At 45.1% G+C, this 27,168-nt stretch overlaps 2 protein-coding genes across 2 annotated transcripts in view; both read right to left on the bottom strand.

The window, feature by feature from the left end:
- The window catches only part of LOC131262459 (heparan sulfate 2-O-sulfotransferase pipe), a 126,303-nt gene extending 111,820 nt beyond the window's left edge, over positions 1 to 14,483 (bottom strand). Inside the window, exon 1 of the mRNA XM_058264464.1 lies at positions 14,450 to 14,483. Coding sequence (XP_058120447.1) covers positions 14,450 to 14,466 — 17 coding nt within the window. The 5' untranslated portion in view covers positions 14,467 to 14,483. The remainder of the gene's footprint in view (positions 1 to 14,449) is intronic.
- Positions 14,484 to 20,551: 6,068 nt separating this feature from the next.
- The window catches only part of LOC131265403 (uncharacterized), a 54,138-nt gene continuing 47,521 nt past the window's right edge, over positions 20,552 to 27,168 (bottom strand). Inside the window, exons 8-14 of the mRNA XM_058267662.1 lie at positions 26,669 to 26,841; positions 25,533 to 25,723; positions 24,023 to 24,715; positions 23,647 to 23,946; positions 22,894 to 23,570; positions 22,586 to 22,815; positions 20,552 to 20,826 (exon numbers count right to left, since the gene is read on the bottom strand). Of these exons, the coding sequence (XP_058123645.1) occupies positions 20,552 to 20,826; positions 22,586 to 22,815; positions 22,894 to 23,570; positions 23,647 to 23,946; positions 24,023 to 24,715; positions 25,533 to 25,723; positions 26,669 to 26,841 (2,539 nt within the window). The remainder of the gene's footprint in view (positions 20,827 to 22,585; positions 22,816 to 22,893; positions 23,571 to 23,646; positions 23,947 to 24,022; positions 24,716 to 25,532; positions 25,724 to 26,668; positions 26,842 to 27,168) is intronic.

The following is a 27,168-nucleotide window of genomic DNA, read 5'->3' as shown; positions in this document are numbered from 1 at the left end:
GTTGGTTTCGGTATAAACAGAAGTAGTGATAGCCGATCTAGCAAAAATGCTTTTCTTTCGTTTGCCTTTCAACTTGTGAACTTAGGCAGCATCGATCAGACTCGTTTCCATGTATTTATTACAGCAGATACGTCGCATGCTCCTTGGCAGAGTTCCCTTGCCGAAAAATAGATCACAATAAACCCGTTCAGGGGTAATAATCGCATAAAATGTACGATTCACTTTCGAATCATGGCCTTCGGCACGATCGGCCCAAGCCGTGTGTAAGATACAATGAATGGCCGATTCGAGGCGATAAGTTAAAAGTGCTCATTAAACCGTCGTCAGTGCCAACAACGACCGTGCTAACCGTTATTAGCGGCCATGGTGGAGGCGGTTTCGCTCTCTTTTGCCTGTGCTGGTGCTTATCTTAATTTTACCACTTGAATCATTTAGCTCGTGCGGGCTCGTGCGCCGGATTTCGATCCCGGGGATCGCACAACAATGACATCGCGGGGCCAGACGTGAACGAGAGTGAAATGCATGGCCGTAGGAAAAATGTTTTGCTCGTTGAAGACGTGAGCAAAAAGAATGCTGGCAACTTTCTATCGGTCGAAGGTGGTAAAAGAAATGGAAGCCAGCTTATGCCTTCACGGAGTAGCTTGCCCTTCGGTTGTCGTTCGGGTGTTGGTCCAATTTTGACGCCTCACTTGCAACCATCAAGTGCGAGGTTAATCAACCAAACATCCGAGCTGCAGCTTCTCCAAGCCGGGGTGCGGTGATAAATATGACGGTTTATGTTTCGATTACGGCTAGGGAGCAACGGTGGAACTTTCTCTGTTTGTTCGTTAGTCAATCCGGGGTGAAGTTCCTTCGTAAATCCACTCTTGGAGTTGGCTCGTTGAGCGCATGAAGAACGACTATTGGCTCACGGAAAAAGATCAAGCCAATCAGTCAAACTCGGTTGGTGTACCGTTGATTGACGAGCCGGTGTCCAGCTGGCAGGGCCCAATTTTTCAAGGTTTTCCCGATCCGCCAATCCACTCCATCGCGAGCGCATTTTACCCTTTTGGTCCGGCAGCACTAGCAGCGTGCATAAATACATGTTTTGCAGCGTTCCGTTAAGTGTCCAGTGGAAGAGTGTATATTCGCTTGGGGCAGGAATAAGTTACTGGCTGAGTAGGGTGCGTTCGGGCATGTAGAAGCATAACAACAGCTCGCTTTGCATGCGACAGCAAAGGCTGCAGCGGCGATGCTGGAGGTTGCAAAACGGTAAAGAAAAGCAGTACCTCCTTAAATCTAGGTCAATCCAGTACCGATTCGAGACCAAGCCGAAACTGGAAACCACTTTAGCTGCGAAATCAATCGACAACGCCCCGGTCTTGGACCGCTACAACCGGGGCTACCCTTCGGCAACGGTACCAAGGGCTGCAACGGCCGGCTTGCATTACCCGTGCTCGGTGCGGGAAAGGTAGAAATAATAAAATGGTTTTCTGCCCACAAGACCGCGAAAATGATCCCGTTTCACATTCACCCCACTCGAGGGCGCACTCGAAGGGGAAACTAAACACTCTGCCACGAAACCTTCGCCTTCAGGCACAGCGAGATGCAGTTTCCGTCCCGAGACCGCACCCTCCCCCACAAAGGTACCACAGGGACAAGAGTTGGACCCTGAAGCCGCCAAGCCTCCAGCCTCCCGCACCGAACGACGACCACGACACGACAATGGGGCATGTTAATTTCACCTTTCGCCCGACGCGGCGACACAAAACAATGCAAACATTATGCTAATGTAGATTAGATGCCCCGGATAGTACCGGGAAGACAAATATCCCAATTCCATGGTGCGTCCGCCACGTTCCAATAGGGACCGGGAAGTCACTTCGGCCCGGCATTTGACGCCTCCGCTGCAGTTAACCATCGGTTCCGGTTCGGTTGTTTCGGTACACTGGCGAGACATTTTATCAAATAACCGTGTCCAGGGACGCACACTTTCTAGAGAAAGGAAAACCGTGCGCCGCGCAGTTCGAGAAGAAAGGAAAATTAGGAAGTACTTCCTCCCGACTCTCCGATGTTTCGATCGATGTCGAGATCGAGACAGCGATCGTGCTTTCCTTGGGATGGAGAAAAAAAAGTCAAGACCGCAGTCGAATACGCCACGAGGTCAGGCCTCGTGTAAAAGCCTCCCTTTCCACTGCGGTACATTTTTAAATGTGTCGTACGAGCTCCATTTCTACGGCATGTCGAACGTCATGTCGTGGCGTTGTCGCGAGCCGCTTTTGCTGACCATTGCGGTGACTCCCGCCGGTTTAATGTTTCGTTCGACTCCCCAGGAGCACAGGGGGCTTGGTTTGTGCCCTCGGCCAAGCCTTGAGTCAACGTTGGACTGACATGAAAAAATAATAAAAATAAAAACGAAAAACCATATCATTTACCCCGAGATCAGACTGTAAAGCGTTCACGCTTGCGGCAATGAGGTGGGAGGGTCGATTGCATCGGTGTAATGATCGTGTGACGATTGTTATGTACAATACACAACCGCCTCGATGGTGGTCACGGTGGGCTATGAGGTGGAAAAATGCATCATAATGGACAATTTACGCGTCTTTGGGAACGCCGATAACGCAACTCGGGGTAACGATAGTGCAACATAATGTTAATGTGCGCTAATGTTTGACTTGGTTGGCCCGCAACATTGCGAGGATCATTCACTATGAAAGGAAACAAGCGAAGGTTTTCGATTGTTTAAAGTAGTTTAAATAATTAAAAAATATGACAAAACTCTAGCCGCGTCTAGATATGGACAGTTAGGTTTGAATTTTTTAAAAATGCTACAAATCAAAAGATAATTGTGAAATAAAAGTTTAAATTATTTAAATTTTCCTTCTCGTTTATTAAAAAAAGTCAACTGTAAAATCTATTTAGTCTTGATTTCTCTTAGATACTGATATTAATTTATTCATTTATTTGACTCGTAAGGCGAGATGTTAATCGACTGCTTTATATTGTTTTTATAACACGTATAACAAAATTATAATGAAAGGACAAAAATTTGCATTAGTAAATCATGCGAAACCTAAAATATTGTTTGAGTTTCTGTAAAGTTAAAATAAGCCAATTTACCCAAAAGATAAGTTACCAAATTTATGCATCATTGAATTATGACATAAATCGTATTTTTCTCAGTTAAGTTCATCTGGTTAAAACCAAATAAAATAAGGGTGAAACAAATGATGTCTTGCTTCAGCCCCATACGTTTATTATTCGTAGCATCATGTTTAAGAACTTCATTCTAAACAATATAACAGTACCGATAATCTGTTGTAATGTGAACTGGCCCATTGAAGTTAATGCTCTACGCATGATTAAATGGAAAGCGTTCGTTCCAGCCGCGCCTCAGGCACAATTTTCGAGCATTGAATCAACGAGGTAATAGGCGACCCGTTAGCAGCAACATCATCAACATGATCATCATCCTGCACGTTGTGCAGTCATGCCGAGACAGTCGTCTACGAAAGCTCCGGGCCATCAATGTTGCCTTTTCCAATTTCGCTCTCTTGCTCTCCACCGTTGCTCCAGATCTTAATTCTCGTTTCCGGACGTTCTAAATCCAGCATTTTACGAGCTCATTCACGCCGATTACGATCCATTCTCTCTGGGGAGGTAGCTAGGCGCCTTGCCGCGGCCGTTGCACAATCCGGACTATTTCCCGAAAATAACCAAACGTAAAAGTCCCACCCTCCCGTTCCCGAAAGCATTGTTTTTCATAGCTTGGCGCGATAGTTTTTCGGCAAAGCTTTTCCCACGCTGGCCCCGGACCAACGCTCGTTCACGCAAAGTGGCAGACGAAGAACGGGTTCTTTTGCGGTTCATTTCATCCGGGTCGGGCTCGAGAAGCCGGAAACTTTATGATGGAGAGCTGGTTGGCCAATATTTTTATAGTTTTCTTTCCGACCGCACTACGTTTGCGCTTTGTCTTCCTGCGTTGAATCGCTGCTTCCCATTTGTTTTTTGTTCTATTCTCATTTTGATCATTTTGTCGCGCTGGTCAACAGGCGTATCGTCTTGACCGGACCTTGCAGCGGTCTGAAGATAAAAGTTCTCCTTCTATGTTTCCCGGTAGGGTTGGTGGATTTTCCATCCCGGTAGAGATCGTCAGCACCGTTTCTGAATGGTGGTGGATGGACAGAAAACTGCATGCATTAAAAATTTCATCGCCCCAAACTCGATTCTCGAGCTGTCACGCGATGCGGAGGAAATTCTAGTTCCGGTTCGCGAGCGGTAATGTTTGCCACTGGATTCAATTTTCCCACTTCTTTCCCCTGACCAGCACAGTTTGTCACTGCCAATGTCATTGTCCCCGTCGAAAATTTTGCTGGTGATGATGCGTTTGAAATGCCGTTAGTTCCCAGCAGCTCGTTATTTCTACATCTCAGTCATAAATTAGATCAAATTTTAAGTTTTGAAGGTTAAGGAGCTCTTTGGTCCAACGTAAGAGTTGTTCTCGTTCGTCTACGTTTTGATGGGAGTTTTCCTTTTGTCTCTTGCTGGTCGCTAAACCTCCCACACGGCACAGAAATTTCTCAAATTCAGTCAAGTCAATGGCGATGTGATTTCAGAATCGCTCAGATTTGAACACAACACTTCTCCTCATCTTCCCTTTGTTAGCCACAATTGCTGGAAAGTTAGTTCAAATGACTTTGCGTTCAGAGAAAAAGCGATCATTTAATTATTCATCTCACATCTTTGCGCTTCAATGCCTTGCGTCGCTCAGTTTCGCCATCTGCCCCAATTCTGGGGCTAGAAGGAGTCGCGCATAAGTTCGCGAAACTCGCTAATGATGGAGACGGAGGAATTGATTGGACAGTACTTCTCCATTCCTCCCCTCGGTTCACCCCTCACAACCATATTGGATCATTTAATTGAAAATGGAAATTGAAGTAGATCGGTGTAATTGCGCCGCTCCAGTTCCGCCCGCTTTGGAGCACCGGTATGCGTGCGAGTTAACTTCGAGAAGCGGGTTTTATTTCGTTCGGACCCTCTGAAAGCCCTTTCGAGGGTCATTTTCTGGGTCGTGGAAAAAAACACGCTGTGTCCAAAATTGTGAAAAACCTCCACATCGCAGAGGACGGGGAAACATACTTTTTGGTGTGAGGTTCGCACCGTTTCGCCCGCCGTGCCATGTTGCCCGAAGCGGTGCCCGTCCAAAAACAGGCACTTATGTAACAGTCAAGGTCAGGGCGAGCGACCACCGCACCACACCGCTTGCGCTGGCTCATAAAAGCGTAGTCACATTGTTGTAGCCCACTCGCCAAAGCTACCCGGCTGCGGTCCGCCCGAAATGCTGGCAGCCAACGCCAGGCTGACGTTTGTCGAAGAAGCGCCACATTTGACGCCATTTCCTTCTTCGGCAGCAGCCAGCCAACGCATATAATGCTGGGAGGGTTTTAAAGCTCCCCAGTGATTTCTGAGCGCTCTTTGGTGTTATTATGCGTTTTTTTGTTGTTGTTTCGAGTTTCCGCTGCCACCATCTGGTTCCTTCGCGCTGCTTTTGCTGGGTTCTGTCGAGGCGAGGTAGCTGTGATGACCCCTTAGCGACGAACCAAATGGACAACGCCTGGCTGACTTTTTCAAATATCGTACGTTCTGAGTTGCTTTGTGTGGAGGATTAAGGTAAGCCGACCAGAAGAGTATTTTATTTCGGTGCAGATTGTTGTCTGGGACTTTTTTTTAAGGCTTGCTTTAAAAACGCTGGCTCTAGAAGTGGTTAAATTGTAACTTACTTAAATATAATTATTGTTTCAGAAATAAAGAAAATACACTAAGAGGGCGTAATGCACTCTAAATATATTTGAATTTGAAGATTAAACTGAATGTTGCTATTGTGAATAGCTTAGGAACTAAAACATCCAACGATTTTACAAAATAACCAACATCTTTAAAAAAACCAAAATCTACTGAACTTTCTTTTACCATCAGCGAAGTGTAATTTTACGCATTGGACACGTAGTAAATGGAATGGATGAGTAAATGGAATGGAATGGAAAGTATATGTGGCAATACTAAACCAAATGAAATCAATCAGGCCATTGAGCCAATTGGTTAATCTCTTTACTACAAGAATTTTACTTTTGGTGGGAGATTTTCTACTTTCCTATTTGATTGCAAAAAGAATATCTCTTGAATTTAAAGCAATCGATTGGTTTTACTTAAAATGCTCTTTTTCTGTTCTTTGTTTACCGCAATTATACTAGTCTAAAAGGTTATCATCATTATCATAAGAATCCTTCCGATCGTGAGTAAGATGACAGAAAGAAATCCAAACTCTTCGGGCGCTTTCCTAATGAGTCTTTGCTAATGAGCCATCATCAATTTGCATCTAATTTTAAGAACCGAGCCAAGTTCGAAGTTCGGCTGCTGTTTGTAATCTTCCTCTCTCGCGAGAAAGATGTAAGAATTTTCGTTCTCAAAAGCTAGCTGTTGTTCTTGTAACAGAAAGCTGTCCACCTCCTACTGGGCGATTTTTCAACAGATTCTTTGGCGTGAGCGCAATAAATGTATGCGCGATTTTGGTCATTAAACATTTTATTGCCGCCACTAATACAAGCGTGACCCGCCCCCTCGTGGCAAACAAAAGCTTCAAAAAGGAAAACGTCGAAAATGTTCATCTTCTTTCAGAAGAAAGACACAACAGAACTAAGTTGAATAGACGGTCGCGCGGACCGGAAAGGTCATGCTGTTTCGCGAGTCGCATTCGACGATCGCATCCGCATGTCGGTGGCGACAGTTCGCTAATCTAGTGTCGGCAGTTGAACATCGTCCCCGTCGGTCCATGGACGCCATGGTCAGCGGTAGATATGGCGATGGCTTAAGGCAATGGCTCATCGAAGCTTAGGATACGGGGTTCGCATTCGTTTTCGGGAAGCGGTCCCCCCTTACTCTCCCATCACCACCATGTGTCGCACGATGGCGGTGAATTATCGTCGAAAGTATCGCGATCGACGGGGCTGACACAGCACGAGACGTCTCGCCTTTTGCGCCTTTGCTGCAAGCGATGAAATTAATGTGTTTTGGGTTTTTTGTTACCGGTGCGTTGGGGAAGGTCAACCGAAAAAGGGGATAAGCATCCTCACCGGCGGGTGAATATGGAGATTTCTAATCGACGTCTGACGCCTGAAGACGGTTTGAACCTTTATCGCGATTCGGGATCGCCTAAGGCCGGGTTCGGCGATTGGCTATACGATCGATCTTTAATTCTCGGCCATTCTGCAACCGGATCTGTGGCAAACGACACCTACCTTTAATTCTCTAAGCTTGATCGTAAATGGTGCCATTTTTTAATGCGTTTAAGAGTAGCGATCCAATTCAGCTAACAATTTTGAACCAGTCATTTGTGGGGGGAAATGTGACAAGAGGCCTCGGTGGGGTAAGTTGCACTTTTATGTTTTTGTCTGGTTATGGGTAAATATAAAGGTTATGCCAAGGTGGTTTGTATAGAACAGATCTTTAAACATATTCTTAAACTTATGCCTTATACTGTCGTTGGAAAACTACCCTCGAAATGTCTCACATTACCCTCCTTCTTATGAGAGTTTTCGATCGTAACCGATCCCTAACTTGATTTTTGTTCTTGCTTGTTGTAGATGCTGAAACTCTTCGTGGTTTTTCTTAAGTGTTTCAATTTTCTGTGAACTTGAAACGCTACTCCTTTCAAATGACACTATAAAGTGTCAAGAGGCTTCCCGTACAGGGGAACAGTTTTGTTTTTGAGAAATAACTGTCATTTTCTCCTCTTCGTGCCATTCTTCGGTACGATCTTCTGTGCGCTTTCTTCTCCCGGCTTCCATTTCACCGATGCGCCATTGCGGAACCATGCGCGCGGCATCAAGTGTCGAATTTGAAAGTGCAATTGAAAGCACGTAGTGCGTCTGGCCTTTGGCAGCCCATCCGGGTTCGGTTCGAGTGGGCCGCAAGAGGTTATTTTGCGCATTGATTCATGCTGCTCCAAAGAGCAACGCACTGCCGGACGAGGCCTGGTCCTGGCCACGGTCACCGCGGTGATGGGTTTGTCAAGTCGTTACCCGTCCCGGGTTGAACTTCCCCGAACCCCCCGGGGGGGAAATAAGAGGTGTTGCAGATAACAGCCTCCGCCGTAGTGTAGGAGAGTCTTCCAAAAATGGGAAAATTGCACACGGCAGCTTAAATAGTGCACTTTCTCGATGGGCCCGAAGTCGAAAAGAGAAAGGTTTGCGAGTCGTCAAGGAGTCGTACGCTGGGGGTTCATTTCGAAATTGCCCGCACTCCTTCGGCCGGGACGTTGGTGGCTAGTGATCGTGGGCACTTTAGAAATGTCGTCGTCTGAGCCGCGATTTTCCCATTAGTTCCACCGCTTCGTGCTTTTCTCAGCTGTGTGTATTTAATATTTTTCTTCAATTTTTTATTCCCAGCATGTTGGGACATTTAGGAGCCGCCTTTATTTGTCTCGCTTCGCTCAATCGAAACGCGCTTCAAAATCAATCACGCTTCAATATGTCAAAAGCAGCCTGTTTGTGCGAACGAAAGCATTTCCATTTGAAAGCGTACATTTTCCATCCAGAGCGGGCGGGCGGCTTTCCCGGTTTTGAACTGATTTTTTCTCTATCGCGTTCAATGTCTTTTTATACATTCGCGCGCCCTCACCCGCGGGAATCACCGGGTGGATGATGGAGCGTGAATTGTTGTACGACTTGTCGATACATTATACGCGAGGCCGGTTTCCAACCCCGGACCATCGATAGCAAAGGGAAACACCGCCGAACGGCCGATGAACTATCGAAATCGCTACAGAAAAACTCCATTGTCCGGTGGTGGAGTCCTTTCCAACTGGGTAAAAACGGTTCCCAATCGGTAGGCTGAGTGATGGATTTGTTATTTGTTATTTACCATTTTCGTACGGAGCTGCAAATGAATGTAGCGAATGAAAAATAATATTTGGGAAGCGAGGGCGAACAAAAAAATAACGATAACACGAGACGATGGAAGGGATGATCCAAATTAAACGTCCATCAGAAGAGAAGCTGGGCTTATGCGGTGAGGCAAAACGAAAAGTGTTCACAATTATTCATGGGAACGCGTTTTTGCCATCATCAACTGACAGGATTAGCGCCAGTCATTCACTCGTTTTGTAAGGATATTAACTGTTTGCAATAAATGCCTGTTTCGCAATCTGGAATTTGTATCTTATCCTTGCTTTGGGCCCAATTTTATCGAAGCTTTTGATTTTCGTTTGTTACTAGAAAAAAATGATTAATTTTACTTCAGATTTTTTACCCAGGATATTTGCATTATCGTCAATATTTATAAAATAAAATGCAATATTTCGTGAAGTAAAGACATTTGTAAGACATTTATAAATTCAGTTATGACACCGTTTTTGAACAATGTATCTTCAATTCTACTTCACTTGAAACTAATTAATTTTGAAACGACCCCTGGAACATTAAAACGTTCAACAGCATGTTCCATGTGTTGCTCCACCTCAAACCTCCGTCTGCTCTGCGATGTTATAAAACACTATTGGAACGGATCGGTCATCCACGCCGCGCACGAGAGCCGGGTAAGGTGAACTTCTTTTCACGCACGATCATCTCCGAGGCATCTTTGATCGATTCGCTGCACATTCACCGGGAGCGAGCGTCGAAATGCACTTTTACTTTTTACTCGATCACGCCGCCGTTCGCTCGCACGAAACGAAAGATAAATCTTGTTTGGTGGGTATTTTCAATTCATTTCAGTAACCCTTATTTTTTACACTGCACTTGAACGTCTTCCGTGTATGATAAAATCAAGAAAAAATCATTACAGCTTCAGCTTTGGACATAAAAAAACGCTAACTATCAAATGGAACTGTTTCTGGCAGGACATTCATTTGATTAAATTTAACATACGACTGCGACAAAAAACATTACGCATCTCTCAGCATTGCTTCAAAGAGCACCAACCATGTCCGTTAAATTGAAACTTCGTGATCGTCTTCCTACATGTCCAGTTTTTAGTTCCCTCCGTGGGCTCGAAATTACTCTCTTTTTGCGTAACATTTCCTTTTACCCAGGCCATTTTTCTATTCGTTTTTGTTTTTGTGTTTTGTTTTGTCTTAAACACCCGGCAAATTCATCTCCGACTCGGTCATCGCACGCTGGGCTGGCTGGAAATGTCTTACTACCTTTGGCCGCCGAAGAAGACGATGACGATGGAATTGAGTAACGGCTAGGGCGATGGTTGCGAACGCCATGCGAAGAAAGTGAATTTTTTTCCATCCGTTGGTTTGGATTGGCTTTTCGTTTTTTTTGGCTCTCGCGTTTTACCTTCGAGCCCGTAATACATTACAGGCTTTCGGCTGCGAAGGCCATCGCATTTGTGATGGATCGTGCCGGTTCCTCGTTCACTTGGCTGACGATTCCCACCGGGCCAAACGAGTGTACACATACGTGATGCATACATTTTCCGGATGGTGGGTGGAATTTTCGATCTAATCGTCATTAATACGGCGAGACCAGAGAAATAAAACTGATCCACTTTCATTCGCTTCATTCACAAAAAAAAAAAACACTTTCCACCCCGAACGAACGAAACGAACATTTGAACGTCTTCGAATCACAAAGTGGCCTCCTCTGGCATCCCTCGGCTTCCAGCCAGCGGTGCCTTCCGCTTCCGACCGGGCGCGTTCGTGTCGGTATGTTGCTCCAGTGCATGCGAGGTGCGTTTCTACGTGATTCAAATTCATCGGACGAGTTCGCTGACGGCGTCTATCGACCTCCGCCGGCTTGGCTTCTCGGCTCCTTCTCGACTCCGGCCCGTGGCGAGTTCAGCGCACGCTCAGCACCGTGCGGTCGTCATGGAAACATGCGTCCAACGTAAGCGGCCCCGCGGTATCGCGAATCAAAACTTGCTCGTGCGTACTGTTGCTCGTGGCAGGGGAATAAAAATCCCAACATGCGCCAACACTTTCGGTTGCGCTTGCGTACGCACTGGGAACCGTCGGCTCGAGACACGCCGATTGGTGGAACGCCGAGCTTGCGATCTTGGGCGTTTGTCTGTGGTTGGTGGTCTTACCCATGTGCGAGGCTGTAGGCCCGAGCTCGATAAGGCTAATCAACTTTTAGCGAGCGAGCGTTGCCACCGTAAGCCTTTACTCCAACGGCATCAGTCGACAGCTGGTCGACTGCGTCGATTCGATCGATTTAATCGCGCTCGCTCTAGATTTTGGTCTAGTACGTGCCGTGTACCGCAAACTTTCCTGCGTTGAAGTGCACTCGGTGGCACGGTGGAAAGGTGATTGGATAAAAGCTATTGAATCTAAATTTACATAAAATATTTAAAAGAAAAATACATCGAAGTGAAGAAGAAGTGCGTGCCAAAGAAATTTTACTCTATAGATCGAAAACCAATCCACATAGATTGAGATCCATTGAGGTTGATTCAGACATTCAGAACAAGGCTAAGTTGAACGCCTTGGTACAAATTCCCACAACATACACAGTGTCCAATAAATTTTCTTACAATGTCAAACAACCATTAAGACGAATTTTATCGGTTGTTTTTTTTTTTTAATTGAAATCTATCTCTTTGTAGATTAATTGCTGCATATGTTTGCGAATTATTACTATAACGTTTTCAAACCCCGTTTCATGCGGCAGGCTATTAGCCATGGCTTATTTTTTGTCTCAAAATCGAAAGATTATGGCACTTAACTGAGACAAAGAGCACCTATTTTCCTTGTGAATATTTGATATCATATTTGGCCACTGAAAGTTATTCATTGGAATAAGATCTGGTGATCTGGAGCCAATAATTTTTATCTAAAAAGCAGCAAACTCTTTGTCTATCATCAGAAATGGATCAAATTAGCTGTGTTAACAGGTGTTTTGTCTTTTTTGAACAGGTAATCATTTATCTTCTAAATTTTTTTCTATGTTTCTCTTTTTGAGATTTTCAATCTAGAATGTAGTGCGCTGCTCTAAACGTCTTTTTCGATAAAAACAAGCGGCACGTTTAAAAAAAAAACCTGCCTTTTTGTATATAATAGCCTGAGAGTGCTTCAGAACAATTGAATTTTGTCAGAAAACAGACACGGGTTCGTTTATGCTTATTGAAGTCATCCCAGTATTTTGGCATGTTCAAATAACAAACGAACGATTGGTGGTAATAAAAAAAACAAAAATGTCTTGTGTAGATATATTAGAATATTTAAAAAAAAATTGTGGAAAGTATATGTGGCTTGTCCACTACGGCTCGACGAGCAAAGTGTACGAGAATATATTGGACATCGTGTAAATAGACAGTTTTCCGCGCTATAATATATAATGGCGCTACCCCGTTGCATAAAAACTCCTACTTTAATCAAATGTGTTACACTTTTCTTGTCCCACTATGAAGGCCTCCGAGCAGCTTGCGCGTTGATCGGGCTCATGAATAACGAGAGCTCTACGAGCTAGACGGACCGGTGGTAGGTGTGCTCCAGCCGAACCGTGTGCCACATTGAAGCTGCGAGGGCTTTAATTTGCCTACTAGAGCCTGTTCTTAGCCACGCCACGTAATGATCGATAGCCACTTCTAGGGCGTCCACCGCGACATGTTGGAAAACAAAAATCGTGGCACGCGCCTAACCAACTGCTCGCTTTGGCCAATCGTATTCCCTACTTCAAACGCTTCTATACAGCTGGTAACTGGATTTAGGCGGACCGTTTGTTTGTTCGAAAGGAAAGAGAAAGGCATGGCCCCGACGCAGTGCACCAGAGTGCCTCCCCCTATGGTCCAGAGGTTAGCTAGAGGTCCCGAAGTGCATCCACGGAGCAGGGTGAACTGCGGGTAGTTGCATCGGCAGCATGACGCGCCGTGACCGTTTCGGTTGGGTCAAGTGATTGTGCAGCGTCTGGTCGGATCGAAGCTTTTCCGGGAAGTTTCCCGCTCGTGCCGCCCGCTTTTCCGACCTTTTTTGATGAATGAGGGCCTGAACTTTGGAGGGCTGTTACTGATTATTTTTGATTGTTGTTGTAGCGAAGGACGGGTTTTAGGAGCTGTTTTTACGCTCCCGACACCGGCGGTACGCTTCGTTTCGGATAGCAATCAGCCTTTCATCGGACCGGAGATGTCGGAGTGATTTACCGTGTTTTGTACACTCGCTTTTATTCAAAAGACAACCGGTTGCATCTGCACTTTCCGTCTTGCATGCAGATGTCTTCGGAGTCGGAGCCGGGAGAAAGACATAAAAAAGCGATGGTTCATTACGAGGTGTCGAGGGCGAGGGTGACGCGCATGGATGTGTAATTTGTTGCCGTTCGCCAGCAACGGTGGATTAGATCTTATTCCCAAGCCCTTCTGCAGCGCCCCGAAAGGCTCGATCGTTAACAGGCTGCAACAGAAACAATATGTTTCCGCCGCGACGTGTACCGTTTCGTGATTAGAGTGTAACGCTTTATGGTTAGTTCATAATTCTTCTCCTCCTCGAGCCAGCTGCTGGCAGAGTCTGTCCGTGTTTGCCTTTCCTATTAGCGGAGGCTGTAATTTCCGAGTCCCCATTCTCCGCCCGAAGCACGCGCTCCAACCGTTGGTGGAGTTGGTGAAATACGAGTCCTGACAATGTTTCAGCAAGTGGCGGGAAAAGTGGTGACGAGAAAGAGTTATCAGCCGCCTGAAGATGGTGTTACACGGTTGCCTGCGGTTATCCGGCTCGGCGTGTAAATGGCAAACAGGAAGACAAAGTGTTGATGGCTCCGGGGAACCTTAAAGTGTTGCCTGAGCATGTCGATAAAATGTATATCCGTCGCGTGGTCCCTTATGATTACCGGTGTCAAGAGTGATGCATCTATTTGTAGAAAGTAGCACATTGAAAATTCTTTCTACTTCTTTTGTTTTATGGATTTCTAAGCTCTTTTGGTTGGACATCCGATAAAAAATGTAGGAAACAGAGTGTGTTGTTGACAAATGTTGATAAGTACCACCTTTCACCTCAAACAATATTTGGGAACGTAGGTGTTAAATTTTATCACTACATTCCAAAGTAGAAGTATAAGAACGAAGCTTCCCTTCAATATCAGAGAATGAGTGTGGGATGATTAGTATAAGATAGTTGAGGCTCGAATTTGTGGTTCAGGCTACTCGCTGATACTAGTAATACACATATAGACATACGACATAATAGACGATACGAATAAATAAACAAATAAATATAATTCGAATGAATTAGTAAGACGATTCTATTCGAGTTAAGTGAAAGTCCGTTTTGTCCTGTATGTCGTTACATAATTCAAACTATTGAAAAAGTTGTCGTTTTTCGAATGCTTCAAATATAAGTTTGAAGAACCTTTTCAGGGCTCATATGGATTAGCAAAACACTGAATAGGGTAAAATTTTGTTTTTGAATCCACTTGCCACATTTTTCGAAACAGTCAAACATTCCTTCGGCTAAAATTAATCAAAGAAAGTTGCTTACCTTTTCGGAACAGTCATCCTGCGATAGCGGAGCAAGTAGTCCATGGCTGCAAATGTGTCAAATTTTCGGGTTCGATTCCCAATATGTTGATCCGCTCACTTAGCACTCTGTTGACGGCGCAGACTGTGCGGCGATCCGATGTTGGCAAAACGGGGCTAGGCCGGGTTGCTCATCCACCGTCGCGTCGGTGTGTAATAATTTCTCCCCCAAAAAACTTGTTAAAATGTGACTTTTCGAGGCAGGGCGCAGGCACACTTTTGGCGATGCGATGGCAAAACTTTCCACCCGAAATACCACCCGGGGAAGGTGTGTGAATCCGGTCGATCGTGTACCACTTCTAAGCACGAGCTTCGCCAATGTCGTACCTTTCACTGAACCACAGAACTTCACGAAATGATACCGGGGAAGATTACCGACATTCCATTAATCCGCGCGCGCGTATTACGATGTATTGATTTTTTTTTTATTTCATCCACAACGCCACCCCGTATCAGCTGACCGTCAGAAGGCTCGCTGCGGGCTCTTCTCCTTTCCTTGCGGATATTCGATCGACCATTCACTCAGCGCCAAAGATGTACCATTTCCCTTAGCGACGTTCGCGATACAAGACGGCACCGTATCTGCTTCCGGTTATCACCGGCAAAATGGACCGTTGACGGAAGTGTCGCGCGCGGAAAACACACCTATTTTTGCACAATGGACCGTAGACTCAGCGTAGATTAACGGGGGTTTTCCCCTGTCGTCCCATCCGGACCGCGCAAGATTAGATTCCGGTTGCTGGTTTCCGCTTGGTTCGAACTTCCTTCTAGGTTCTAGCACTTGATTGTTGATGAAATGAATCAAACTTCACAAGCAAGCACACAGGTTGACACTGGCAGCCGATGGCTACTGCGATGACAGCTAGTTTCCACCGATACGTCGAGCGCGGCGCACAGTTTGATACTTTTGTTCGAATTGGGAAGAAAAATTCGATTTATTTTCACCTTCACCTTTTTACTCGATTTCCGGTTGAGCAGGAAAATGAAGAATAACACACAGGAGAAGGAAATAGCTATGCAGTAATTCGATTTTGGTTCTTCGCTCCTCGAACACAACCGAGGAAGAGTCCACAGGATATCGAGATCAATCTAAACTGTGAGTAAATATTGACGTTAAATGGACGTTCGTTATAGTTCCGCTTATACAACGTTGGAAAGGAAAAACGAAGTTAAAGCTTTTGTTCACTTGGTTTTGATTGCAAATTATTTTCGGGGTTTGTTTTTTTCGAGCGTTAGATTTTCCAGTTAGATCAAATTCTTCACCCTGCCAAAGTGTCACAAAAACGGAACCAACCGACGACGAGACTCTCTGGTCGAATGGATCTTCACCGTAAAACGCACCGTGCGTGTTGCGAACTGTTCCGATTAGCGTCCGCGGCTTAACTGAAGCTGTTTACGGTAATTTTTCTGTTTATTTCTTCTGGTGTCCGCTCGTACCGGGCCGTCCGTTCCCGTACCCTTCCCGCCATCCGCGGCCCAAGCCGAGTCCCCTTTCACCGTCGCACGTTGCTGCAGAGAAGAGACCTACATTTCACTGCCTCCTGTTGGTTGTGGGTTGAGGGGGGAATGGGGGAAGGGAATGCGGGTGGTATGCTGAGGCTCCAAGCATGGTATGCCGTCCCGCTCTAGCCGTCTTGTGCCGAGTGGTGGGGAATCCGCCGTTCGTTTTGTTTTTGGAGCCTTCCAGCTGTGCAGACCCCGTCGTCGCTGATGACTCCCACTATACTCACGTTACAAACACACACACATGTAGGCATGGACAGCCACACCGGTTACACGAACACAAGCGTTAAAGCAGGGCACTAACGTTGGTACTTCTCTTGTGCTCCCTACAGGGGGCTCATCAGCTGGTTCGGTGGTGCCGGTGGTTGGTCCGGAATGTGTCACAGTCAGGCTGACTGTGTACGGTGCCCAACTCTACGGGTTCGAATGGCACTACGTAAGCTCTAAAATGTTGCTGACAACATGCACGACGACTCGGAAACACGAGCTCCAAACGATATGCTTCGTCAGCTCGAACAAACCTGGGTTCGTCGCTTACCGACGCATGAAGTCGATCATGGGGTAGCTAACCCCCTTGCGCGTTTGCGTTGGTGTGCGTATCATGCGCCTCCACATGGTTCGGTGCGGCCGGTTGTTAACGGAGGTTTTGTTTTGACCACGTTCTTCACGATCACGTGGAGGAAATTGCTTTTTTGCCGGTCGTCGGCGCCATAAACTGATCGACTTGCAGTTAATTATTTCGAGCAGTTTGCCACAGGTCGATCGTGAACCGCTGTAGTCTAAATTTGGGCGTTAGGAAGTGAAGCTTACAAATTCGGATACTCAAAGGAACTGGAACAACAGGCGGGCATACTCTTTCGGTCAATCATTGGCCACTGTTTATTTTTTAATTTTTTACTTTCCCCATCCTTCCGTTCAGTTTTCCTGCTTCTCTGTACCTTGTATTACACTTTTTGCGAGTCGGTTTCGCGCTACTGGCTGCCTTTTTCGGCACTCCCTTCCTGCGCCACGTGGTTGTGTGTTTTTCTTTATAAATCTGTCCTTCGCCGGACCGCGTCCCGGATTTAACTGCTCTATATGTACACCTAAACAAAGTCCAATTGTTGGAGCTTTGTCGCCTGGATTATCTAGTTTCTTGCTCAGCTTCCTTCTTCACACCACCGCAATGGGTGGCATAGGCTGTGGCAGAGTTCATTTCCTTCTTTCGTTTGTATCTATCAATTGCATAATATCGTGTTGCTTTGGTTTTGAGTGTGGCTTTGCGTGGGCATTACGATTTTTTCCTGTCGTTTCCTTTGTGGAGAACATCTTATCGAGTTTCTTAGCTTTTTAAACGTTTTCTTTGCAGTTTTCCTTTTTTGTCAATTTTCACCATTTTATAGATATCGCCTTGAAGATTTGTAAACTTTTCCGACGTCTTCCTGTTAGTAGAATGTCACCTAACATACCTTCATACAGGTGCCTTGTCTGTTTCAAGGTGACCAGCTCATCGATTTTCCCGGGTCAGTTTTACTTGTATTTCTAGTTATTTAATTTTGCCATCCCGTTTTTCATGTTTTACAAATAGTGCACGAAAATTATCAATTCGGTTGCCAGTTTCTGCCGGTTTCCAGTGAATGTTTAATGGGGTATTTTATGTTGCTGCTTTACCTTATAATAGTTTTCACAAGTTTCTTTCCCTTGCGTCGTGATCATTCACTTTGCTTTGTCACGGTTTTGTATGTATCTCTCCGTGTCCAAATTTTCCCGCATTCTCTCTTCCTCTCCCTGTCCCATTCTCAAGGTTTGCCTTCATTTCATTCAATTCATTGGATTGTTTTTAATTTCTACTCGTTTGCTTCTACACTGCATCTTCGGTTTGCTTCTTTGCTTTTCTAAATTATTCTAATTAACACTGCGTACGAAAACATTCAAACATTCAAGAGTCTTTGTTTTCTTATCAGAAGATGCTAGATCCGCTAAAGCTCCTCTCACGTTCACACGATCCTCATGCATACGAGTACGCTTTCAAACACACAGACAACCACTTAATTCACTCACTTATTGACAGTGCACAGAAATGTTTCCCGAAGCAGGAATGTGCATACATTGTGTTTACCTACACTACACCTTAAGTACATTGATCTATGGCCGTTTCAACTAAAATACATCGTACGAGAGAAAGCAAACATGATCACCGATTTTATTTGGGAAGGTGAAGGAATGTGAAGAGAAAAAGAGAATGCGATGGAGTGATTTGAACGAGAAATATCGTACGGAAGGACAAATTTGGAAAAATTCATGAAAATTTGCATTTGTTAAGGGATGTATCTTAAATGTACGCCACAGAAAGCGCGGAAATAAAAAAAAAGTAGGAAAATCAAAGTTGCCATTTTGTCATTTTCATCTTTTTGTGTCATGCCTAAGTACTTCTGATTGGTTTGATTCTTCTTTGTCACCGTTTAGTAAAAGCAAATCGTGTTTGTTTTCCTTTGATCATTCAATTTTCCTGTGGGTAACTGACCTTTACAAATTTCTCTCCCGTGTGTTTTTTTTGTCGTTCGCCATTATCTATCGTTTTGATTCGGTTCCGTTTTGTTGTGTGAGCTACAGCTAGAGATGTGTTTGCATCAAGTTTTCCACCTTGGGCAGGACTTGTGCACAGAGTTTGTGTTTTACTGGAACAATTATCCTTTGTCGTCAGGTTTGCTTTTGCCGTATGATTAGAAAAATATTTTCTCTAATTTACCTAAAGACAGGGCATATTTATACGCTTTATTCGGGTGGCTTGAATCTATGGGATAGAACGCACGTACTTATTCGATTGAAGCATGGATTTTTGTCTGTTTAAAAAAACGAATCAAGCAGTTGTTCGGTTTAATGTTTTAAAATGAGTTTATATGTGCATTACGAGACATTTGAAGAACGTTTTTAAATGATTTGTTCTGATTTTATCTGAAACAGGATAATGAAATTGTTCATGTCAGATGTATGCTTGATCAACCAGCGCCCATTATCATGCTAGTGGATTAAATTCACGGTGGAATAATGAGAGACTTTGAACCAAATGTTTCCAACATACCCATAATAAAAACCCACTGTTCATATTGATTCTCTCTCAATTTGGTATACTTCTTAGAAACATCCAAATTTTTTTATCATTATAGATGAGGGCGCAAGGAAAAGGCAATGTTTAAAAGTCGAACAAAAGAAACACTTATATTTAATGCCTTTTCGATAGTTCCTATACTCTAGATTTCAACAGAATGTATATCATTTGTGCTGAAAAGAAAGAAAACTTTTACCATACTTTCTTCACGAATCACACCGATCATTGAGCTAGCTTTTGCTTCTTTGCCCACGTAGTGGCCAAAACTCTTGCATTTTCCCTATTCGGAGTACTCTATTCGACATTTCAAATGTTTTCAATAGAATAAAAACTAAAGGCAGTACTTTTCTGTCACCGTCTCAGTGCCATAGTTCTATCATTTTCATCATTAATTTCTTCGTAAGATCGTGTAGATAAAGTGTGCAGCGAAAAATGGGATGGCCTGGGTGCAAACCACCCCCAAGGGTTCGATCATTTCACCCTCCTAACATTGGGTTTCTTGTTTTATCATTGGCAGCCGGGTTTGGTAAGAGTAAGCCTTTCTTCCATATCGTCACCTTAGAAAGGGTTTCCACCGGTTTGAAACGGTATGATTGGTTGGTTTTGTGTTTTTTTCACCTTCTTTTTAGTACGATTGTTGTGTAAGTGTAGTTTTTGTTGTGTGCTTCTAGTTTTTTTCGTGCTGCTACAGTTGTTCAACTATATAATTTAAATATACTTTTGTTTTTCTTTACTAGGAAACAGCTTTGTGCTACTTTGCTCGTCCGTACTTGAACGCGACGGTCAATATCATCATCGGTATCATTTTCATTTCCCATAGTTTTAAAAACGGAAAATAACGAATGCACGCGAGTTTTTCTTTCCCTTCATTTTCGATCCTCTATTTGCATTTGGTTCCCACTCTCACCTAATGAAGGCAAGATTGTACGCCTCTATGTGCATTTACAGAAGCGAATCCGACCGGGTTCTGGTTTTTGGGCTGGGAAAACTCTTGCTACTAATACTTTCATCGAATAACCTAAATAGTTGTGTGTGGATGGGGTGAGTTGCCTGTCCCCTTCCCCTTGCCATACATCTGGCATTGGCCACCTGGATGGTGGATGGTTTGGTGCGCTGTGTCACAGTTGGCGTTTGGACTTGCTAGAAATTGTTCTTCGCTTACCATTTGCTGCTTCATGGCCGTCGCATGATCGCTCACTCATTTTACTGGGTTAAGAGAGAGATGGATGGAGGAGTATGGGGGCGTGGTGAGGGATAGAGGCGAGGAAAGAATACTGTTCGGACTGTGCATCGCTGCACAGGAAGTGAGGGCGGAGGAAGGAGGACCTTTCTAGGTTTGGCATGCACCGGAAACGGGCGAAGGGATTGGTAAGCGATCTAGCAGTACGCCAGATCATCCATATCCAGGTAGACAGCATGTCACACGGTCGTCTCCCGGTCGACGTGGATGAACTCGACCGGCTGAAGCCCGTGTCAGGAGTCCGGATCGAAGAACAGTGGCTCCTTCTTGTAGTCCTTCTTCGAGAGGGTACCGTTGAGCGAGGCCGCCGCACCGGGTCCCGCCGGTTTGAGCTTCTCGTTCGCCTTGCGGCGCTTCTTCACCATCACAAGCAAGCAGAAGATGAGGCAGGCGGAGATGGCGGCCGCCACGCACCCGAACGCCGCGTAAATACCGCCCGGCAGCTCGATGAGCCGGCTGCCGCACTCCTGCTCGCTCTCGTCATACCCGGACGGGCAGTTTGGACGGCCTGGGGAGAGGTTATAAGAGGAATGACAGTGGCATGAGGGTATCTGTTAGTCAGTACTTGTACTGAACGAAATATTGCTCAGAAAGGGAGTTTAATCATTGAGTTCGTTCGAAATAAGTCATGTGTCACGGTCACAGTCATTCAGTAAATGCAACCTTTTTGTAGCTCGCTTTTCTTAACCTCCCATGTTGACTAGAGTTGGGTAATTCAGACTCAGATTTATACATTGGAATAAATTGTTGCTTTGATTTTGAGATCCTAGAATTTCTGTATGAGTGATTCATAAACCCCAAAGGTGCATGGATAAAACCTACAGATTGGAATAACAGATTCGAATTTTCATCAATTCATGAATCAATCTGAATGAATATCGATTGAAAGATTCATATGAATGAATCTCCGCAAAAGATGCTTTGGGCAAAACTCTAGTGCCGATCTTTGTATCTGGTTAGGTGTCATGTACCCTTGTGTTAAGATTAGTGTGGTGCTTTGTACATCTTTAGGTGACATTCATTCATATGAATCTTTAACCTAAGATTCATTTAGATTGATTCATAATTCTTTTGGGATTCTTGAATCTTGAATTTTTCGAAACCTTAATGAATCTTCGTGAATCTTTCATGGCTCTTTCACGAATATTAATGATTCTTGAATTTCCGATTTTTATTCTTTACTTTTATGCTAGTATTTCACGTATCTTTGTGATTCACGAATCACTTATTAAAAGATTTATGAATCTCGAAAGCGATGTAAAGAATCATTCAGATTCATGAATCTATACCGAAATTACATAACTCTAGTTTATACCATTTGCGGATTGGTACACAGCGCAGTTTTAAGCTTTAGTTCATTATTGTTCAGTTTAGTTCGTAGCCGAGTGAGGCAGAAGTCCAAAATCGATTATTCTTGAAAATTAGCTTAATTATATTTAATTATTCATCCATTTTGCAGCATCTAACATTTCGTATGTTGATGTCATAGACCGTATAATTGTCTCTTACTTGTAATTACAATGCCCAAAATTAAACGTCCTTAAATTGTTTTCTCTACTTTAACCAAAACAATTGACAATTTTTAATATAAATTTACTAAGTAACAACACGCTCAACAACCTTATAGAGACAAAGCTTAGAAACAAAAACTTGGATAAAACATTTGGTTCAACGAAGCGGTAACGTCTGTCATTCGAAAATAAATAAGTAAAACTTTTGGCTTACGTGTGAGTTTGGTAATAGTTCATTTTAAGGTGATTGACAGGACTTTCTGTGTGCGATGATTTGAGTGAAACTTTTTTATTCCTGTATCTACTTTTTGCTTTTCATAAGTTGTTTCCACATGGTTTTACAAAGGAAGTGTAGTATCACGTTTGTCAGCTCAGCAGTTCACTTCCATGAATCAAGTGGAACAAAAGGGTGTAGCTGACGTTGGCAAGCGTCCAACACCAGAAATCCAATCGAGCCACAGACAATGGAGGAGAGAAAGTGTATTGTTCACTGACAGTTTCACAGTTGTTTTCACTCACGTCTCCTTGCAACCCACTACCCGATGGAAGTGTACCAGCCATGAGAACAGCCGAAAAAGGATTGCCAAAACTGGACGTTCTGTCATGAGACAGCACTTTCATGCGGTGTGAAAAGAGCAGTAGTAGTATCAAATGAGGCATGGAGTGGTAAGAGGATTTTTTGGATTTTTGTTTGGTCTTGCACAATGTTATTGGTATAAAAATAATGCTCGATAATCGTTTCAAAAAAACACTTACCATCACACCAAAGGGCACTGCCGATGCAGGCGTCCAGCTCCGGACAGCGATACTCGCACTCGCTCTCGCGTGGATAGAGCCCGAACTCGACCAGCGTGTCGTTGGCGGTGAAGTTCGTCTGCAGGTCGAGCTGCTGTATCAGCGACGCCTTGGTCCGCTGGATCTCGAGCCACGAGAACCCGATGCTTCCTTGCTCCTTCAGGATCGGTTCTAGCACCATACTGACAGGCCTATGGAAGACGTATAGAGGCATTCAAATTCGGGTTGTGTGACACATCGAATCGATGCGGTTTAAACGGTTCTCTTACCTGTCGAAGCTAAGGAAGGGTTGATTGCTTAGCCAGTCCTCGCTGAAGATGTGCAGTGCGGACGACCGGCCGGACGGTGTCGAAGGGCAGATCACGCGCATTATCTTCAGCGGCACACCACTGTACACGATCAGTCGGTTGCGCGTGTGACACTTGGAGTAATCCTCGGCGGTCGGCTCGACCGCCAGGAAGCTGCCCCAGGTGCGCACGAACAGACTGCGGTCTTGCTGTTGAGCCTCGATGTACCACGGCAGCCCGTCGCAGCTGGCATCGTGCGACTTCAGCGGGAAGTGCATCTCATCCTCGCCGCCCGAACCACGCAGCCGCAATCTCCGGCGACACTCGGGCACCCGGATGAAGTCGTACGCCGCGTGGAAGTAGACGTCCGCAAAGTCCTCGGAGATGTTGAGCCGCGTCACGATGAACGTCAGTTCCAGCGTTCGCGAGTTCGAGATAAAGGTGAGGGGCGCGTTGTAGGTGCTACTGGTATTGTCACAGAAGCACCCGAGAGGGATACGGACGTCCGGGTAGGGCACGTCGAAGATACGCAACTCGCCGATTCGGCTGTCCGCTTCCGACTCGGACGGACTGCAACGGGCTCGTCCAGTGTGGCCATCGCTCTCGGTGACGCAGGTCGCAAACTCTCCGAACGATACGTTGAACAGCTCAACACGCACCTACGTAGGGGCAGAGTCAAGGCAACGATACTTAAAAGGTCGCTCTCCCCTAGCATGACCCAAAACTCCGACTTACCCTCTCTCCGACGGAAGCTTCAAATCGGTAGAGGCAGGAAATGTTCTTCGCCCCTCCTCGGCCATGCAGAAACACGTTGCGTGGCGCTTGGAAGTCACCCTTTCGCTTGCGAAATACACGCGAGCAAAGAATCGGAACCGATGCGTCTGCCGCCTTAGTGAGATCTTCATTGGGCTCCAGTGATTTCTTGCCGGTCCCCAGGTAGGGCTCACCACCTAGCTCTGTGTCGACGAACTCATAGTTGATCCCAAAGCTCGATGGAAACAGCGACGTTCCGGTCATGGTGTGGAACTCAATTTTCTAGTAAACAGTAAGAAGGCAAGGAAATGACAGCACTGATCTTTCACGGAACGCTAAGAACCCTCCCTCTACTTACCAAGTCTCGGCCAGTGCTAACGTAACTCTCCAGCGGTGTACAGGGTCGCATCCGGTGACCCTTGCTCTCCACCGTCATATGATCGCACAGCTTCGGTGCTTCGTTATCGAAAAACTCCGCCATCAGTCGACGCGATGCCAGGCTCGACTTGGACGATTGGCGATCTTTGCGTCCGTGCTCGCGTGACAGCTCATTTCCCGAGCCGCCCACCGACGAGTCCTTCCCATGGCGTACCGACTGCACGTAGTTCCCGGCGCCCATCTCCGACTTGCCCTTGTGCTTGGAGTACTTGTCCTGATATCCCGAGGATCCGTAGCCCGAACCACGCCCACGAATGCCATCGCTCGGCGCTGTAGGGGCTGGTTGGTTGAAGATGCTGTTCACCGTCGGCCCGTAGATATACTGATCCACCGGGTTCCACACGTTGTCCACATTGATCTTCAAACTCTTGCCATTCTGGTTCACGGCGGCGTAGTAGTTGTTGACGGTCCGATTCATGAGCTGCTGGTAGATCGCGGTGGTGCTGGTTAGGCCGGGCAGAAGAGCGGTTGCAGCGCCGAGGGTAGATCCGTAGGAAGTAGTGGAGGACCCGGTGGATAGTATACTCGTTGGAGAGGTCGTGCGCACCGGAACGAACGTGCCCGCACTATCCCAAACCCGCGTTCTCGTAATCCAGGGTAATGGAGACTCATTCTGATGGAAGTGATTCAATTTAAAAAGCAAAATAATGAATTAGCAACGTCATTCAACGTGTGGGAAACTTCAATAAAAAATGATGAATACAAAGTGTAGTTCCCACATTCACTACGGATCGTGGTCAAATCAACTAATACCAAAATGATTTTTAAATGTGAAAAATATAACTTTTCCGTGGAGTATTCAAACGAATGCTTTAAATAGCAATTCTGATTTAAGAACTTTTTGGAGAAAAACTTGCCTTTGGCTATACATATTTTATGTTTATAATAAATCGAGCTCAATCTAAATCTAGATCCAATAGAAATAAAAGTCAAGTAATTTCGCTGAATCATTAATCCTCCTGTTTGATAATTTATTTTATCTAATATCCTCCCTTGATATGGGATTATGTATTATGAATTTTTACAGTAAATTTGTACAAATTATTTCTCATCTTTGGGTACCATTATTCAGATACCTGTACCAATTTTAGGCACTGAGAAGGTCTTTATGTGAGGTTTCAAAAAAAAAAAATGACCCATTAAAATATCTCTACAGTACTTTCAAAACTATCAGAATATGGTGACGTAAGGATGAGAAATAATTCTCGTCACGCACCGTATGGGTTAAAAGGTAAACCTTTTGATAATGTGGTAATGATACACCTTATTGTTAAATCAAACATTTTTGGTTTAGTTTATTTCAACAGGCATGTGGACGTTTTTCATTTCTGAAATTTAGTTTAAAAAATATGACTTTTTTAAACACTTCAAAGGCAATGTTAGCAACAACTATCGACGTGTTAGTATTACAAATCCTTGACAACACTTACCCGGCCCATCGTAGAGTTGTCGCCGCTCCCACTTGGCTGCAAAATCTGCAGATGGTAATGGGTAAAGGAGATCCAAATCAAATCCGTTGGCATACCGTGGAAGTAGTAGGTGCAGGTCGTGTTCGGCGCCAGCGTATGTCGCGGGCTCAGTAGATGCCCCATCCTTCCCCGTCGCGACAGTAGCACTTCGTCTAAGAGAGAAAGAGAGCGTGAAAGAGATGGTGTAGGAGTCGAACATGTGTCTTCACTTAGCGAAACCCGGTGCCGCGGTGTCTCGGGAAATCCTCAAAATTTAACTGACACCGGAACGGAATAAAAAAAACTTTCCCTTTCGCGATGATGTCACCGTGAAAATACTGTACCGCGGCACAATGGCGATGGGACCGGTTGTTCCTGGCGGTGTTCGCCCTCCCAAAGGATCCAAAATCAAACGCGCGCGCGAGAAAGGAAACAGGAAATTGAATTTATCATCGTGACCTGATTGTTCGCCATTGCCATTGTCGATAGTCAAATGACTTCGATGGTAGGACAATATGTTTGGTGAAAATCGAACTGAACTAAAAAAACCACTCACACACACACATACACACAATCACAGGGCCACATAGTCCCGTGAATACAATTGGCCTATTGGAAAACCGTTTCGTCGCCAAAAAGCCGACTAAGCTTCAGCGGAGATGGATGAGGATGCTGATGATGATGATGGGATTGTAACAGACGAGCGACGGAGCTTGATGTAAATTGATTTTCTTTCAAACGCCTCACCGTAATGGATCGGAAAAAATCGTTTCCGTGTTTTTTTTCCTACAGGTTCGCGTTCGTCCGTTCCGTCCGTGGGCTTGAGGGCTATTTAAATGTTGTTTGCCTACGAAATTGACGGAACGTGTTCCGGTGATCGGTCTACGGGGGTGACGGGCTTGAACGTCGCTACCGGTTGTGCGGACATCAGGAAAGAACAATTGTGATGACTTTGCGACAAGCGCCGACGCTTGACATCTATTTATTGGCGTCCGAGCTGCCACGTGAAATTTTCTTTATATTTTAGACCCTCGGATCATTGTTTACGCGCATTTTGCATACAACTTTAGTTAGGAAAAGTTTTTTCCGGTACCTGATGTTATAAGCATACGACTCACCTGGATTTGACGCGTTGATGTGGAACTCACATTTGTTGCCCTGCGCGAAGTCGAACGAGTCGGAGTCGGCGAACAGTATGTCGACGTCCAGCTCAAACCCACGGTTTGACTGACCGGACTGTAGTGGAGCCGAAAAGGGACTCGAGTGAAAAGCGATCAGCATTTCTGGGCCCCTGTGGAACAAGGGAGAGAGAGAAAGAGTTAATTTAAATATTATTTGTTTTCCGAACAACCGCTATGAGTTCCTTTGAGTTTTTAAGGATGGTTGGCTAACCCGATAGAGGCTGAGAATGCAGCTTGAAATTATTTCCCACAAATTGCTTCTTGACCCGAAAAAAACCGTGCTCACATTACCGAGAAAAATTATTATCATTTTGTTTTCCGCCCTCTTATCATCGATGATGGTTCACTGTTCCACGCCATGCAACCTATCGTCTTGGGTGGATTATCGCGATGCCGCCGGTCTTCCGTGACATAGATCCGCCATTCAGTCGAGTGGC

This window comes from Anopheles coustani, chromosome 2 (assembly GCF_943734705.1).
Source record: "Anopheles coustani chromosome 2, idAnoCousDA_361_x.2, whole genome shotgun sequence".
NCBI classification, from domain to species: Eukaryota; Metazoa; Arthropoda; class Insecta; order Diptera; family Culicidae; genus Anopheles; species Anopheles coustani.
Note: the sequence above shows the minus strand (reverse complement) of the source record. Positions and strands in the feature narration are given on the sequence as shown.